Source organism: Struthio camelus, chromosome 8 (assembly GCF_040807025.1).
Source record: "Struthio camelus isolate bStrCam1 chromosome 8, bStrCam1.hap1, whole genome shotgun sequence".
Lineage (NCBI taxonomy): Eukaryota > Metazoa > Chordata > Aves > Struthioniformes > Struthionidae > Struthio > Struthio camelus.
The window spans coordinates 13,393,657-13,411,526 of NC_090949.1; the positions used below are offsets into that span (position 1 = coordinate 13,393,657).

The 17,870-nt window shown below is 36.2% G+C and overlaps 2 protein-coding genes across 20 annotated transcripts in view; one reads left to right on the forward strand and one right to left on the reverse strand.

Moving 5' to 3' along the window:
• Positions 1–9,475, forward strand: part of HENMT1 (HEN methyltransferase 1) — a 29,984-nt gene extending 20,509 nt beyond the window's left edge. For 5 of the 8 annotated variants that reach the window (XM_068952212.1, XM_068952214.1, XM_068952215.1 and 2 more), the window contains 2 exons: positions 9,060–9,133; positions 9,244–9,474. In XM_068952212.1, coding sequence (XP_068808313.1) covers positions 9,060–9,133; positions 9,244–9,376 — 207 coding nt within the window. In that variant the 3' untranslated portion in view covers positions 9,377–9,474. Of the gene's footprint in view, positions 1–9,059; positions 9,134–9,243 lie in introns of all 8 variants that reach the window. The other 3 variants (XM_068952213.1, XM_068952217.1, XM_068952216.1) reach the window with 1 other exon arrangement.
• EEIG2 (EEIG family member 2) overlaps positions 1–17,870 on the reverse strand; it is a 51,652-nt gene that overhangs the window by 14,556 nt on the left and 19,226 nt on the right. For 4 of the 12 annotated variants that reach the window (XR_011142508.1, XM_068952194.1, XM_068952193.1 and 1 more), the window contains 9 exons: positions 15,269–15,389; positions 14,627–14,656; positions 14,216–14,332; positions 12,899–12,945; positions 8,618–8,724; positions 7,542–7,637; positions 6,173–6,359; positions 5,955–6,082; positions 5,477–5,546 (listed from right to left, as the gene is read on the reverse strand). Coding sequence is in view for 11 of the 12 variants with exons in the window: in XM_068952186.1 (XP_068808287.1) it covers positions 5,477–5,546; positions 5,955–6,082; positions 6,173–6,359; positions 7,542–7,637; positions 8,618–8,724; positions 12,899–12,945; positions 14,216–14,332; positions 14,627–14,656; positions 15,269–15,389 (903 nt within the window). In the remaining variant the exon portion in view is untranslated. Of the gene's footprint in view, positions 1–327; positions 3,893–4,668; positions 4,737–5,476; positions 5,547–5,954; positions 6,083–6,172; positions 6,360–7,541; positions 7,638–8,617; positions 8,725–12,898; positions 12,946–14,215; positions 14,333–14,626; positions 14,657–15,268; positions 15,390–17,870 lie in introns of those variants that run through there. The other 8 variants (XM_068952196.1, XM_068952195.1, XM_068952189.1 and 5 more) reach the window with 6 other exon arrangements.

The window sequence follows — 17,870 nt, forward strand, 5'->3', positions numbered from 1 at the left end:
CTGCTTCTCAGAACATGCACTAAACTAGCTAATTCATGATGCCCTTCTGCATTAAAGAATTAAGAGTAGTTTAAGCACTTGCTCCTTGAAATATTTGTTTTTATCTCTTCATATATTGCTACATACTCATTTTTTGTAGCCAGGAGACTCTCATAAGACTCTTAACAATACTGATGATGATGCAATGTAATACTTTGGACTAGGTATGAATTTTAATAAGCTGCAGAGGGAAAGTTTGAAAAGAAGTAGAGAAAGTGAAGTTTACTGAAGTTCACAGTTGAATGTGCCTTCTTTGCTTAAAAAAAAAAAGTTGTTTAGAAACAGATTCCAAGCTGAAGACTTGAGTTTATTGAATGTCTGAGACTTTTGTATTATGTACTTAAAGTAAAAACAAAACTATACCCTAAACAGTTTACTGAAAGACAATCTGATACACTTATAACAGTTTACAGAAAAGAAAATACCACATCTAAATATGAAGGTCACATTCCACTTAAAATATGCACAGTTATGGAATCACTTCAAAGAGTTGTAGCTCAAAGTGTGAAAAATAAAATACTGGAATCCATCTTTTAATAATCTTTTAATAAAGATGGATCCCCATGTAAACGTCCCTCCTATTTTAAAGGATCTCCTCAGGCAAGAAAATAATTTGTTTCTAGTAAACAAAATCCATTCTATGGCAATTAGCTTTCTATTTTAACAAAGAATAGAAATCTGGGCTATGGAAACACCTTTAGTAATTATATAAATATTTGCACAACATTCTTAAAAGTATACTTTTGTTAGTTGTTAACCCAACCCCCAAAGAGTAGTACATGACCACCTCATTAGTACATGCTTTTGATGGATTTGTCAAAAGCGTACCAATGATCAGGAGTACTGAAAGCAATATAACTTCAGTTTCATGCATCTTCTGACTTGCAGTACAGTGTGTTTTGTTTTTTTTTTTGGTAATTTATGTAACAGGATAGGAAACTTGTGCTTTGAGAAGCAGCAGAACACTAGCAGTTATTATGCTTTTTCTGTTTAAAATTCCTATGGAGGGCAAAAACACAACTAATACATGCTTTTGAACATTAGAACTTAAACAGGTGATCATGAGGTTAAATACCTGGCATCAGTAAAACCCTCTATTCTTTACACACAGATGATTAGTGGTGCTGTGCATTTGGCACTAAAAACAAATATCAGTTGTCAGTAATTAATTTATCTCAGCAAAAGGCTGCACATAATGCAAAACAACCACTGTTTTGAAACAATTTTTTTCAGGTTCTTTACAAATCCTAAGATTCTTTTGAACAAAAGGATAATGGCATCTATTGCTGACTTCAAGTTTTGTTTAACTGACATTATGATGATATCAAGTGAAGAAGGTAGGGTTACCTTCAAGATAAGCCAGCCTTGTGGCTGCTCTTCTGTTGTGAAGAGCAATAATCATAGTATAGTATAACAAGTTGCTCTACTTCAACCAGAAGTAGATTGAAGATGGAATGACTCAATTTTAATATACTCAGAAGCCAAGAATGACTAGTAGTTGTAGATGGACAAGGGTAAAAAAAAGAACAAAATAAAAGGAGCAGCTGATCAACATGGAACCATTCATCTAACTTCTTTCAGTAGTTCCTCATGGAGTGAGGAGAACACAATTGGGAGAAACAGCAGCTGTAACCATAGGTTATACTCACTACCACATTATTTTTAGCATTTTTACTTTTTTCCCCCTCTGGTTATTGAAGGGCTAAAAAGACTCTTGCACACATACTCCACTGAATTTCAGGGGAGGCAAGAAAATTTGCTGCACTCAATTTTGCAGTCAATGATAAGAATGAACATTTTTATAGGAAATGTAAGAAGTGGTAGTTACTGGGTCGCAGATTACTTTTACAAAGTGTTATACCTGTTATCTAATTCATAAAAATCCCCCTCACTTGGCTTTGTCCAAAATAGAAAAATTTGGATTTTTTTTAAAAAAAAGTAATACAAGCATACATTTCTAGCCCCATTATGTAAACACAGTGGAAATATTTTTACACACATTTCTTTGCACACTTCTTCTAACAGCAGCTAAAATACAACCTTTGTATTTTTACTTTGGACTGTTCCAATAGGTTAAAAAGTATAGAGATGATAATGAACAGGAGGAAATAAAAGCATAAGTACCATAATTGAGAAATAGCTCGTGTTTATCATACGCAATAACACTACTCAAACTTCAAACTCTGAAATTTCCTTAAAAATCTAAATAAAATGGAGTTTAACTATGCTATGAATTTATAAAAAAACATAAAACCTGTTACACATAAACCTTTTTCTCCTTCAACCTATGAAATAGGACCTACTTATATTTCTACAAAAGGATGTCAAACATCAGTCTGAGAAAGTTTGAAGCCTTCAGAGCTTTCTGTGGCTATACTATTTCTATTTAATCCAAGCCTTATTGATACAATAAGTGATAACAAAATTAAGTATCTGCAGTTTACAATTTAAATACAGCAGATCCAAGCTGGAATTTGAACTGTCTCACCTCATACATCCCTATAAAGATAGATTCTTCTGTACTTCAATGTAATTTTAAAAGATTTTTTCATCTTTTCTGCCACAGTCAACTATTTGTGCAAATTTAAATACAGTACATTTACCTTAATGTAATAATGGACAGAGAGTTAAGGAATGTTTTACATGAAGTGACAAGTCTGTTGCACAGTAAAGCTTTTTTTCCCCGAGTGCAGAGAGAATGTATACAATAAAGTGCTTCTCTTAGTAGGTTACACTGATAGTAGTTTAGGTATTTGCCTAGTTTTAAAGCTTAAGTTGTTCAGTAGAGTTTAACCCCCCATACCTTCCCTGTTCCTCAAGGCACATTCAAAATACAAGCAGAGCACTAACCAGCTGTGAAGGATTAAGCTAAAGTTCATAGTGGTGTAAGTTATTGAGTAGTTTGTTAAACAGTACCATCCATTGCGTATCAAGGTTCTGCGTTATTGAAGTTTCTGTGGAAGCAGCTTTAAACTCTAGACTTGACAATCCCAGGCACAAAAGGGCTTTCTGGGTAATACATTACTTTGCCTTGGTATTTTGATGTTGAATCCCATTTCTTTTGTCATTTATCCAAAACCAGATGTCACATTTTGATGTACCTAATCCTCTAGACTTCATTTAGAAGTGACATGACCTATGAATGGATTGTTGATATTTCTTTAGTAGTAGTTTTTTTAAACGCCTTGAAGCTAACCTCTAGTGTTCTACTCTACAATAAGATTATGCTCAATACTTTAAAGAGAAGATTTTGGATGTTTAAAACATAGCTGGGCTGTTTTGTGGAGACCATAATCTTCACTTCATATTAATTCTGATAGATGGAATTAGCTGCTGTAAGATTAAAATTGCAGGTAGGATCAAATTGAGTCCAGTTAATTTCTTCAGGTTCATTTAAGACTGACTCTTTCAAGGTGAGGCTTCTTTAGAAAAGAAGTTGCAAACAAAGTGTATCATCATAATTGATCTCCTGTATAAAACACTGAAATACCGTTTATCATGCTTCCACAAACATGTTTCACACAACTTACAAAGCAGGTAATTCACTAACAGCAGGAAGAGCGTACAAAAACAGTTTAAGTGCTTGCACAAGGCATATGTGGCTAAACATTGCCTTCATACCACAGAAGATTTGAAGCTCTATGAACAAGAGGCATTCCATTAATTAACAAATTAAAAAGGACCCCCCACCCACCAACTACCTTGCATACAGTTCATCTTGGCTTTTACAACTCTTACAACAGAGCAAACAAGAACTGATGTATCCACTGTGGAGCTCCAACTTTTCTCTTCTGTTTAAGTTCTTCTAATCTAGCGTTTTATCACCACCTGTTCATATGCTCCGGATCCTACTCTGAAAGGATGTTTGAAAGAAGTTAGTTCAATTCTGATTGAAATGGAAGTTACACAGTGAGTATCAGAGAACAACAGTAGAGCATACTGGAAAAAGTTAGAATCTTGCATCAGAATAACAAAGTTTGAAGGGTGGAAAACATGCACTATTACCATGCTGCTGAATAACCTACCACATAATGAATCAGAGTTTTGCGTTACATACAGTCAAACGCAAGGAATGATAAATAAGGTTACTAACACCCGCAAAAGAAGTTATTGCTGGACTTCTCTATAGTTCCTTAAACATTATCTTTAGGGCACAAGACATCAGCAGTAATTGTATTCAGCTAATAGATTTATTATATGTATATTTTATATAAGTAAAAAATGGAAAGAGACTTAAAACAGTAAGTGCTAGTCCTCTTACACTAAGATACAAGAAGAGTGGCTTGCAGTCCTCTGTTCACATCAAATTGTGAACAGTTACAGAGCTCTATTTGCCTCTCCCCTATGACAGGGCATAGTGGGAAGTTTTATGTGCTCGATTGCAGCACTGTGTGAAAAGTAAGCAGGGCGAGCTCTGGCTTAGTAAGAGACACCTAGTATATATTCTGCCTGGACCATTCTGGTAATGGAATTAAAACTGGATGTCTCCATATACTACTGTAGTGTGCTCTGTACCCATACACATCATCCTAGATAGAAATTAGCATGTGCAGTTTGCAAATAAGCCAATGATTTATCTTTTGACCATCAGTATTGCTTGCTTATATAAAATGCATTTGTTTTTATTACCATCAGCAGATGATCAGCTGTCTCCATACCTAATTCCAGAAGTACTTGCCAGAGTTACAGATGCTACACTAATTTGAGATAACGAAAAAAAAAACAACTTAAAAGTTGTACTGAACTGCAGATTCAGAGCATATTCTTAGCTGCTTAAAATGTTTTCTAGTCTGAGAAGACTAATACATTCAGCTCAAAGCACATATTGTACAGTATTTGAAAATGTTTTAAAGAAGAATAACTCTGTCCAGTTCCAGCAAAGACAACTACATGAATACAGTCTGAGGCAGATTATCAAAACAGTGTTTAGGGCTACAGCTAGGTGACAGATGAACAAGCTGTTCAAACAGGAATAACGTAACCCATGGAACCAAAAGGAGTTGCGAGTAAAACTAAAGGAAAGAAAGTTAGACTCAGTATCAGGGAAAGAGAAGAGTTTGGTACTATGAAGATGGATGGGTAAATCACTTTACACTTCCTTCCAGATTCAGAGTAATATAGTAAATCTATAAAGCTAAGATTTCAAGCTGGCACCCATTTCCTATGTCTATACCAAAACATTACTCAATTCTGAAAACTTTGGAACTGAGACTCTTCAGGACCCCTAAAAGTTAGGATGCTTATGGTGGCCCTCAGTTTGGATTTGGGAACTAACCTGTGTGTTCTGGTTTAAAACCTGACAATTTTTTTTTTTTTGGTTCCTCAAATGATGTGAAATGGAAAGATTAAAGATCAAGAATATATATGCGGAAAAACTGTTGTATAAGATGCATTTTTGTTTAATGATACTAATGGATTAATCGTTCAGGCTACATACCTGTTAGGCAGATGATGGCTTCCAAAAGAAGTGCTTCCCCCAGGGCCCACAAATAATCTTAAACCTTCCTCTAAAAACAAAGCAAGTTAACATGTTAGCTTTCTTTAATATTGCCCTAACTAAAACAAAATCATTTAAAATCTAACAATTTTGTAAACGGTTATTTCTGATGCAAGTATTTTAAGCAATGAGGAACCAAACTTCACAGGTTATAGCTCAGAGGAACTAACTTTCTTATAGGTTTGCCCATGTTCTTTCTTTTCATGCTTAATTAAAATAATCCTTTGGGAAAGTTACTGGAGTCATGAAAGGGTCTTTCTTTTCAACTTCCGGGAGACAGGATCAAACAAAAAGATTTAGTGATCCATATACATACTCCTTAAAATCACAAGCAACAGGAACTATGAAGAAAATGAATTCTCTTTAAGGTCTGTAATGTGCATCAGCTTTCTTCAAGTTTCTGTATTTATCTCCATACCTTCTGCACTTGAATCTAAACTGAAGTCTTGACTTTGAAGTATTTTTTCAACTATATCATCTGCATCAACTCTGGTAGCATCAACCCTCTTCAGCTGTGACTCCACAGAGTCTTGCTTCACAGGATGCCTGTAAAGATAAATATATTTAGTGCACTGGAATGTGATACAGTAAATTACATTTTACTTCTGTTAGATAAGCCTTTCGAGTTAAATGTACCTGCAGAGTTTTTCTGAAGAAGCATCTTTAACAGAAGTATCAAAGTTCGTTTCCGTTACTTTTAGGTCAGCCTCTTCACATGGCTCTAGAATACTTCCAATTCCTGTTGAGGTACTACCCACTGAGGCGTTTCTCCTGTGGCAGAGTTCAGAGAAACTGGATGATCTAGAGTGACATGTACTGTATCCTGTTGGGAAACAGGAGAGCTAGGTTATATATGCTGTTGACAGCCAAGGTCATCACTTACCTTTTATCATCCTGAAAGCAGAACTTGTGTTTTGACTTCTTGAAAAGAAACTTCAGAAGCCTTACAGGCTTTTGTATTCTAGCACATGCCATTTTCTGTTTGTTCTTGGGTGGCTTTATAATTAGCTTGGATCTGGTAATCTAGATGTTTTGTTTTACATTTATAGGGAAGAAAGGGGTTTTGCCATAAACTCTTTTTCCCTTCTCTTGAAGGGCCAAGCAAAGTTACTGGATATGTTTTTCATTAGGTTGTTTTAAAAAAAAGTGCAAGATAAACAGGTCCTTTAATTTTTTTGTCCCTTTCCTGCATCTAGAAGTAGATGATGGATTGAAGTATTTTGGTTAAAGGCTACTGTGACTTATGTTCTTTTTCACCATGAGAAAAAAAATCAGCTTCAGCCAACATATCCATTTAATTTTGGTTTCTCCAGCTTGATTTTTCCCACGTGGGGGAAAAAAAGCATGGATCTGTTCTGTCTTGATCTTACATACAGAAAAAAATTAAAAAAAAAAAAATCAACTTCCTTTATTGTTTCCTATAACATATGGCTAAGCACTACTGAAAGGTAATCATATACTTTGGAGCACATGGGCAGTTCCAGGTTTACTGCTAAGAATCTTGTGTGTAGTGAATGAACCGTTTCAAGGCTATATAGGGAAGCCTCCTTCCCTCTAAAAATGAGGGCAACATCAATCTCCAGTCAATCTAGTCTCTTAATCTGAGTAACTCTTGCTTTCTTACAAATACAATACCTTGGTGTGCCATTACTTCCATTTAAGCTTTAGAACTGAGCAAACCTCCATTCATAAATTAGTTGGTTTTACACACACAGAAGGTAACAAAATCTTTTAGACATGTTACTTAGTGTGACAAAGCTAAGGGAAAAGCCGTGTCACATTCCAACAGGTAATCCCTTTCCCCTTTTAAAGGGGAAAAAAGTTACCTTCCTAACTCATTCCCCCCCTCTTACAAACCCCTCCCCAAACCTGAAACTCTTAGGAAAAGGTTTTTTCAAAAGTTCAAACATTTTTTAAACATACAAAATATACTTATTTTCTGCAGTTCTAAGATTGTGGAAGTTAATAAAAAGCAACAATTTGTACAGAAATTGCTAACAGCTACCTGACAGTTTTGACTGCTGACTTGCATAGCTTGATGTTCTGGAATGTCCACATGCACCAAGTTCATCTGGGACTGAGGCGCTCTTTGCTGAGACATCTGCAACATGTGCAAGTAAGATAACGTTGCTAAAGCCAACATTATTAGTGCTCTGCCTGTAATTTTGATTAGGCTCAAATATCACATTTCCCAAATAGATTAGGGACTTGACACTATTTTTTGTTTTGTTTTAAAATGAACGTTTCAAAGATGCAAGTGCTGCAAAAAACATCATTCATGTTAAGCAATAAGCACTCCCTTCAAAAGAAAACGAAAAAGGAAAAAAACACCCAACCCTGCACCAGTAAAATAGAGTGCGCCATGGAAAACTTTGTATGAAGTATAGTTCTAGGTTCATCTAACTGCAGATATTAAAGAGACTATTATGCTTTTCATAGTAGAATGATACGCTAAAAGTTTTCTAATTGAAATTTCACAAAAAGTAACTGTAGTTAGGACAAGTTATATTAGTGTTAAGGCAGGAAGTACTAATACGTGTAAGAGCCCAGAGCTTGTAAAAGCAAAATTTCAACCTGTAATAAAGTGTTGTAATTATTTTTCTTCCTCCTTATTTACATTTCAGAGTAACTACTTCAGTTTTAAACAACACTTAGAACTCCTACTGCGTGAAAAAATTACATTTAAATGCCCTAAATCAAAGCTACGCATAACCCCCAAAACACTATCCATAAATTGAAGATTAAGAGCCAAATAAAATGCTCGTCAAAATACAAATTCAAAACAGGTCAATAAATTTGTCTCAGCAAACAGACAAGGAAAGATTTTAAACACTAAAAACAAGCCAGGCCATCAAGCCCATTTCTCTTCTTTCTTTCCCTTAAATAAACTGTGTTATAAAAGTAAATGAGAGATTCTACTGATGTTATCTGGGAGAGTACATCTCAGCAAATAAACCAGGAGAAGGTTCCTTTGTGGACCAACTATCAGCATCCCTTTAAGATTTGAAGTTTTTGTGGATCTCCTTGAAGCTATAAAGCCAGTTAGCAAAGAATTAAGAAATTAAGAGCATTATTTCATACCTGCCATGCCCAGATGGGCTACCTTCAAGTTCTCTCCACCTTTCCTGTCTTCATGCAAAGATTCTGATTCTCCAGGAATTGCTATAGACATTGCTGTGGAAGGAGGCCTGTAGTAAGAGATAGGTAAGATCTGCTGCATTTTTGCTGTGATCTTTCCAAAATGACCAGTACAGATTCTTCTGAGTAAGTAGGCCTAACACATTGTGCTTTGAGTTAATAATCTTGTAACCTTTTTTTAGTCTGAGAACATACTGCCTTACCCTTCATTCAAGAAAAGCTATAGCTATTGAGCTTCAGTACATTTTGCAGAATCCATCTGTTTCCACAGTCCTGTGGAAGACTTCTGGGCAGCCTTGGAAAGGCTTATCCTTTTTGATGACTGGTGGAACAACGTATGTTCAGTTTGGAGTTCTAATTGTTCCTCTTTTTTTTTTTTTAAAAGCATATGAATCACAGGATAATTTATATGCTAAGAAGTCACGTATTCCATGAAGTACTGAATTACATGCAAGGATGGTAAGTTAAAAAAAGCCAAGAAAAAAGCACCCACACAAAACCCCACTACAGTTACCCTGCTTGGCTTGTGCACTGATCTAAGCCTGGCTTTTTTTTCATCTCTTCTGCAGTACACAAGGAGATTCTGGGCTGAAACTCCCTACCTCCCTTTCTAACAGAGGGGCCTCTGGTACCAACTCCATGCATTCCCCTCTAACTTCTACCTCCTGCAAATTAAAAAACATCACCTACCACACAATTTAAATTTGGTTCAATATTAAAGAGTTCTTCCACAAAGCTTAAATGCTTGTTTCAGTTTATAATAAAACTCAAAGGGATATTAAGAAGAGTTTAAAAATTTAAGTGTTTTGCTAGTGCAAGAGAAACTACTTTGATGAGAAAATGACAACGGGAAAGGAATCTTCCCTTGCAAGCAGTAAAATCACAGCTAAATTAGTTTTCAAAATGTTACCTACATTTTTTGGTCTCTGTGTTATTTTGACTTTTAGAACAGACCACGTTGCACGAGTGGTATTTGTTGACATTTTTGCATTTGATAGTAAGTTAGCCAGTAATATGTGATATGTACCCTCTTGTGTTAAGTTTGAAAGTCAAGGGGAAGGGAAGAAGCAAGTACTCCTAGAAGTTGCTTATGCAAACATACCTATGTGACTTAAATGTCTAACATAGCATTCAAGCCTTGCTTTTAAAAGTTTCAAGAACATCACCCCAGATCATGTTAAGCCCTCTAGACTTCATAAAATATGTTGCTGACTCCAGACTGAGAAGTTGTTTTAAGGCTTATTTTTTCCTTCTACAAAAAAAAAAAAAACTGGATTAGATAATTTTTTTGTTGTGTTTGTGTCAAAAGTTTATGTTCCAAAAAATAGTTATATCATCAGTTTGGAAGAAAATGCCATGACCGAATAATTTCAGTCAGAGATTTTTTTCCTAGGGAGCTAAAAACTATTATTTAAATATTGATTTCAACTATTTAAGTATCAGAACAGGAACATACTGTCTTATTAACATACAAGACTAATGTTTAATTGCCTTTGAGAAACTATTCATCAGTATCAGTGACGTACAGCACCTATACGTTAGCAGGCCTGACTCAAAGTAAATCCAGGGTGCTCAGTAACCGGGGGTAAAGAAAACTTTGCCCTATTGAACAACTTCAGATAATACCCTTTTACTATTTGTTTAGTAAGCACAAGATGAGATTTCACACTGTTCTATTCCTCTTCTGTAAGGGTTAGGAGAGGAGAGGAATAAGGGCCTTTAATGGTGAATGGTGTAAAAGGACACTGAAGAATTTCTGCAGCTAGGAGTCATCCGAGTTAGAGTGCTGCAGACCATGTTCTCAGATCCCCTCAGGAACAACGGTAAGGGTATTGCCACACCAGTAATGCAAAAGTTGTAGCTGCTACAGGAAGTAGTTGATCTTGATCGTCTTAACAGAACCTACCTCAAACCAGCAAAAACCTACAAGTCATAGAAGTCGCTTCAGATTGAGTTAGATGCTCAGTGCTGCTTTTCTTGGAGCTGCAGCGTTGTATCACTTTAAACACCCAGTCTTTTTTATTTAAGGAATACTTCAATATAGGTGTAGTGCTACAGAATATACCTATATGAGATTGCCATGTCACTTTGTTGGCTTATTTGGAGGGTTGCCAGTTGCTTAAATTCATCTTTTATGATAATCTTTTGCACAAAAAAAATGCATCCCTACTGAAGTAGAAGTGTTTTAATCCTTACTTACAAATTGCTGCACTATCAACTCTGTCTTTATAATGGAATTTATCTTTGATGCAGTATAAGGTCTGACAGCACAAAAGGAAAATTAAGAACCTACAGGAAACAAGATAAAACTGCCATACAGTAGAAGGGGAAGCTAGCAATTTTTTTCAGATAGTTTTTCTTCTCCTTAAACTTAAAAAAAAAAAAAAAACCCAAAAAACAAAAAACCACATACCCCCCCCCCCAAAACAACTTTCAACTCTGTCTCAGATTATTTTTGAAAGGGCTAACGTGAGAACAAAGTATGCTGACTCAGACCAAAAGTCCATCCAAACCTGCATCCTCTTTCTGTCAGCAGCAAACAACAGGTGCTGAGAGAATATGGTACACAAGTAGTAATGTATCTGAGTACTCTCCCAGCGTCTGCTCACGTGTAGCTTAGGTATTTCGTGAGCCACAAATGATGTTTCATACTTAATAGCCCTTCATAATTTTTCATTCATTAATTTTTAATTTGTTCTCGAATTTTAGCATGCAGTGTGTTATAGCAAGGAATTCCACAAATTAGTTACATGATGTGGGAAGAAATACCTCCTCCCATTTGATTCCGTCTCCTGCTAGTTTTAGGATGTAATAGTCAATGAAGTGAACGGAAGAAAAAAATCGAGTTTAACTCAATTGAGTTATGACTTTGGGATAAATTTTATCTTTAAGGAATTATTGAATCAAAACTAAACCCCCTTCAAACACCTTGTTACGAGTAAAATACAACTAAGTTTGTTTAAATGTAAACCTGATCTAGACATAATTGCTATGTACTTTCTTGCAGAATTAGAAAGCGATGGCATAGAACTGAAAAGCACCACACTTAACAACCCAGCCTTAAGATGGAAGATTTTCTACATCTTAAAGTGTGTGTGTTGGTATATATATGTACACTATATATAGAGATATCTCTAGATATACATATACATATAGATAGATAGATAGATATAGTAAAAGCAGTGACATTAATAGTCTCAGGTCTGTATTCTGGTAATACTGGTAATTTTTTATTACAGTCTTCAAGTAGTGAGAGAGTTTCCACACTACATTCGTGAAAGCAGATTCCACATGTCCCTGAGCCTATCCTTTAAAATAATGGTTTTCAGGTTATTATAATAACACCTCTTATGACACAAATGCCACGTAAGAGTTCCACTTCCTACTGGTAAGGATTGCTATGTCATGGTTAGCGAGACAGTCATGCGTTCTGAGGAAGCGGGAAGCTTGCCATTGCACTGGATGATTTAGTGACCGCTAAGCGTGTGGGCCTCATAACAAAATGGCTTACTAGTCTAGAAAGAAGGCAACAGTTTCTTACATCTGCATTTTTCCAATGCAGGATTTTTCTGTCCTGCGGTTAGTTACAAAAGCTAACACTTGCTGTAGCAAAGCTATTACATTTCCTTAGCTACAGATTACGCACAAGGAGGACAAAGAGTCCTGAATATACAGTAATGCATTTCCATGACTAGTTACCACCCACCTCAGATGTGACCTCCTCTGTCCTTAATTGAGTTGCATAGTGTCCTTGCTGAGGGAAAATTCTTAAGTGCTTTCTCTTGTACCCAGTCATATCACACTTTGTTTTTTAAATAAGGCTTTTAAAATCATCCAAGATGTGTGACCAAAAACCGTAACAGTACATTTTCTACACACAGGCATTAGTCAAATTACCCCATACCAAGTATGTGTATTTAGACTTCCTGCAGGAACAGTGTTTCCCTTAAGCATTTATTTAATTCCCCCCCCCCCACCACCAATCATTACAAATGTACAAGTTAATATATTTTTCAAGCAAAGAATAAGTATTTAGTAGCAAGGAGAACTGCCATATTTCTACTGGCATTTTTACCAAGTAAACCATTTATTTTTTGTGCTTATTTCTCGAATACTGTTGTCAGATTGGAGAGTTTTATATGCAAATTAGAAGTGTAATTCTGAACATGAATTAAGCAACCTAAATATGACCAAAAAACTGTCCCACACAGATTCCAAACTTACATTTTAAAACATGGGTCTCCAGACATTAGCTGCATGTTGATCAAAACCTACAAATCAAGAAAACAAGACTCTCTGTAAGAAGATGGAGGGGAAAAAAAGGGGGGGGGTCTGTGATACATGGAAACATTTCTAAATTATACTTGCCACAAATCTTACATTGAAGTGGAATAAGATGGTATCACATCTGTACAAGACTTTGTAAATGTGCTTACACAAAAATGTACAGTTTTGTTCTTAATACACATGCAAGCCCCACAAAGGAGCATTTTGTTATCATTATATAGCTGCATTTACAAGAATCTGTAAAAGATATGTAGATCAAGAAACAAAAAAAAAAAAAAATCTTTCAGTCATTAATAGTAAAGACAGATTTCCTGTCTCTATTTTTCCCTGAAGCCAAAAATCAAAGATATATGTGCAAACAGAATTTCTTTTAAAATAGTGGGTGCTGAAGTATGTTCTTTGTTTCTCAGGAGTGCTTAGCAAACTTCAAGCACACAAGAACTGGCTGTGCTAACATCAGAAATAAAATAAAACCACAAAAGGTAAATAATGCAACAGGACAACAATGCATTGAGAAGAACTGTTGGCTGGGTCAAAGCTATCAATTTACAGTTTTCTGGCCAAAGTCTGTGACTGTCTTAAAGAAAGTAGAAAGTGCATGTCTAAACAGTATACTCAATAGTACAATAAATTAATTCTAATGCCTCGGTAGGGCAAGAATTAAAGTCTACTTGTAACATGCTGTATGCTATTACATTCAAGTTCACACAGGTTATTCCACCTTTTAATCTACCTGGACTAACAGGAGAGAACAACATGGTGGTTCTCTTCCAACAATTCTCACAAATTTTTTACGCTGATTACTATCTAATAGAAAAAGGAAAGTTCCAGGATACAGGACAGTGTTGAAGCTGGCTTATACATAAAGAAGCCGATTAAGAGAGTCACTCTTAGAGCTACACAGGAATTTGCTGAGCTTTCCAGATAGAATTGCTACATTTATATGAATGTATTAACTTGTTCATTGTTGCTTCAGTATTCAATTTTTTTAATCCTTGTTAGAACAGAAACACCTTTTGAATGCTTTTCTTTTACAGCTATCCAGTTGGATTTCCAAGAGTAGGACAAATTCTATTTTAGACTATGTAGATTTTTATGATTCTATCTAATCAAGGCTGATATTTTCACTTACTAACTAGTTTTCAGCAAGCATGTTTTAAATATCACTGAGTGCTTGGTAATACCATATTGGTTTTGGTTCAGTAACTTGTTTTCTATTTTATTAGTAAAAATTTGAGAAAGGAAACAAATTACTTTGAGAATGGAGTTATCCTGCCTTGTATTTTTGGTATCATAACCTTCCAGTAAACAGCGCCGAGTGGTATTTCCCGATCCAGCAAACTCTGCTAGGTTTAGATCTGCAAAGCCCAGCTATTAAGAGAAAATAAAAATGTTAGTAAGCATATTGCTAAATGAGAGCATCTGCTGCATGCACTGCATTGCCTGGCAGTCAACAGCAGTTTGTCTCAAACATGAGTAAGATGATGCCCATTACAGGGAGAGGCCCAAGGCAAAAAGCAGAAAACAAGCTTTGAGTGTTAAACTCCACACAGCTGTATTTTTAGTTACAAATTAAATTTCAAGGGGGAGGGAGGAGGGTTTTCCGTATTTTTAAAAGTAAACACATGAGCTAATTCACAGGCAAGATTAGGTGCATCTATTTACCTTTGCATATGCCTTTCCTCCTTTTAACTCCTGGGGGGGGAAAAAAAAAAAAAAGACACACTAGCAATTATGTAAGTCAACCATTAAAAATACTGACTTAAAGAAAAGTAAAAGTAGTTTTAAGAACAGCTGAACATTTCTAGGCTAGTATCGTGGTCATCTAGAACTCTGTATTACTGAGGTTCTTGGTGCAACCCAGCAGGAGACTGTCACCTTGTGAGAAGAAAAGGTGAGCGCCTGATAGCAGACCAGCATTTGGCTTCTGCACAGTTCAGCCCTAGTGGTAGGAAGCACTGCATACCAAAATGCTAGCACAATTCAAGGTTTCTAAGCTTACTGCTGCTTGCTAGAAATATCTATCATGGGCTAACTTTACAACGACTGCTGAGCAACTCTTCTGCTGTCCTGCTGGATAAACAAACTTCTTAAGAGCAGTAAAAAAAAAAAAAAAAAAGAAAAAGAAAAAGGAGTCAAATTATGGCAATTAATAATAAAATTACTATGTAAATTTTGACTAGAAGAATATCGGACTGGTAACAGCTAGAATTTGAATTTTATGAAGTCTACCAGCCATTTAAAAATAAAACCAGAACAAATGCAGCAACAGTGGGGGAAGGAGAGGAGGGAAGAGAAGCTATTTACCTTCCGAACAGACACCCTGCAGATGCAAGCATCCAGAATCCCTCTTGTGGCACTGGCACTGATTTTACACATAAATAAGAACTTTTTCTTCCAGCGGACACAGTTTGCCTGTACTACTTCTCTGCAAATAGAGAAGATGAACTTGTATCAGTTGCACATACTTTCAGGACCATAAAAAGCAATAGGACAAGACAGCTTTAGAACAAACACTGGTTCTACTGTTTGTGGAATGATCACTTTGTGCAAAGTCTGTTCAGAAGCCTAAATAACCATCCTTCATTCTTCTCTTTGCATAGAAAGACTAATAACTGTTCAGAGACTCGGACACAATATTAGACGCACAAAAAAATTTAACACCATATGTTTTTACAGATAAACGAGACTGATTTCCCTAGTTTGCCTAGGAGAGTGACATTTTCCTGGACATTAACTCCCTGGCACACTCTTCCAAGCTGCTGAGCTTTGGAGTGCATGAAAGGAGTCACCTTTGGTGAGCAGTTTTTCAATAATGAGGAAGGGATCATCATATGGGCAAAACTGAATAAATTTGAAGACTGGAACAATACAAAGGAGATGTAGTATAACAACCAGATATAAAGTCATGCACTTGAGGCAAACGAGTTTCTGCTACATACTGGGAACTCATCATTTGAGAGCAACATAGGAAGACTTAATATCTGGATGGATTTGTTGATGACAGGAAGTTTACAACCCAACAACATGATGCAGCTGAGGAAAAAAAAGCAAAAAACACAGTGTGCTTTCTGCTATATTAATATCACGATTAAATTAAGCTCAAGTGGAACATATTATTCCATGTGGGTAACTCCAGCTGAAAGTGAATGAACTCCAGAACCAACAGACAGAGGGAGGACAACTAGAAGGCTCTTGTATCCTGCAAGAAAGAATTAATGAGAATTTAGTTTATGTTGTCTAGCAAAATGAGGATTGAGAAGAGGCAAGGTTACTTCAAGTGCTCCGCGTGATTAAACACTAAAGAGACCGAAGAACTATTTGAGCGGTCGGGACCAAAATAAGGCATAAATAAGACACGTTGAAAACTGAAAGGTCTCTACCCACAGAGCAAGTTTCTAGAATAGCCTTCAAATAGGAGAAGTAGGAGGAAAAAGTACTTAAAGATTTCAATTTGTCAATCAGAGGGGACACAGGACTGTGATTCTGGGGACCTGCCTTGGTGTTCAAAAGCTTTTTTCCAGTCTTGTATTCTTAAGTTTTCCCGTGTTTTGGGACTCAGAGGAGAAAGTGTGCTACTTCTTCCACTCTAATCACTTTAGATACAGGCTTCACATATTTAAGCAAAATCCATCCTTCTTGTCCTTCTCTTCCATTTTTCTACTAGATTCCTGTGTTTTCTAATAACTTCCTACAGAAGCTTATTACTGAAGATCCAGTCTGATATCTTTAACAGGAGGTAGATTTCTATGGTTCAGCTTAAATCAAATGAGAGGGAAAGTTCATCGTATACGGAGATGATATGAATCAAAGGGCTCACTCCCAATGCCCTGGTTTGCTGTGCTGATAAGACTGCCATTTACATCACTCACTGGCACAGTGACTTGCCAAGGTAGGAATAAATTGGCCTGCATAAAATGAGTCAGTTTAATGTCCACAACGGGCTAACAGATTCTGATGATACAGAACTGACTCATATTCAAGCATGTGACCTAAAAGGAACAGGTTCTGTATGCCATGATCTACCTTTTATCCATTATGTTTCCTTATGTAAACCTTCCTGTGCTTTGGATAAGCAAAATCCCAAACTGCCAGTATGTACATTACTTAAATCCAAAAATAGAGCCAGAATTCAAAAGGGTCAAATTTGTAAGACGGTTAACACTCTCTACCGGAAAGAAGCTCAACCAAGAAGAAAGCCAAGTAAAATACAACCTTAAGGGATATTCGATAACCACTAGCTTTTGTTACACATAGAGGGCTTTAATACCTATCGTAGTACTTATGATAGTTGCTCATCTCTCAAATAAAGAAAACAGTCAACTAGATCTCCACTGTCAAGTAGAAACCGCTGGATTGTATGGACACCTGGGTTTGCATATTTGCAGTTTTCATACACCATCCTTAGACAGAACAACTCCTTAATATGCTCAATTTTTCTGGAGATCACAGTAGCCCAGTTTCACTCCAATTGACTTAGAAATATATCTCCAGAATTGATTTTTAAGAAGTTTTTCTTTGTTTCTGAATAACGTATTTTGGGCTCATCTTGACCAAGTAAAAAATAAAAGGTCTTCCTCTCATAAAACTACCATTACATCAAAAACAGTTTTACCATGAGCAGGGGAGAGACAAGGGAACCCCAAAGAAAGAGAACACCAAGACCTTTTTCTTGAACTGTCTAGCTACAACTTTTCCCCTCAAATAGAGGAAGGATGTTTATCTAGCTATTTTAAGCCATTAAATTCACTGTAGTGCTCTGGGCCTTCTCTCTATCACTAGCACTATCAGGACAGATTACAAATGCTGAAGACTCTCAAGAGACAGTGCTGACGTTCTCTGGAGGGCACTGAGGCTGCAGGTCTCCGCTGATACTGAACAACAAGGCCCTCGCTCACACTCCTGCCCT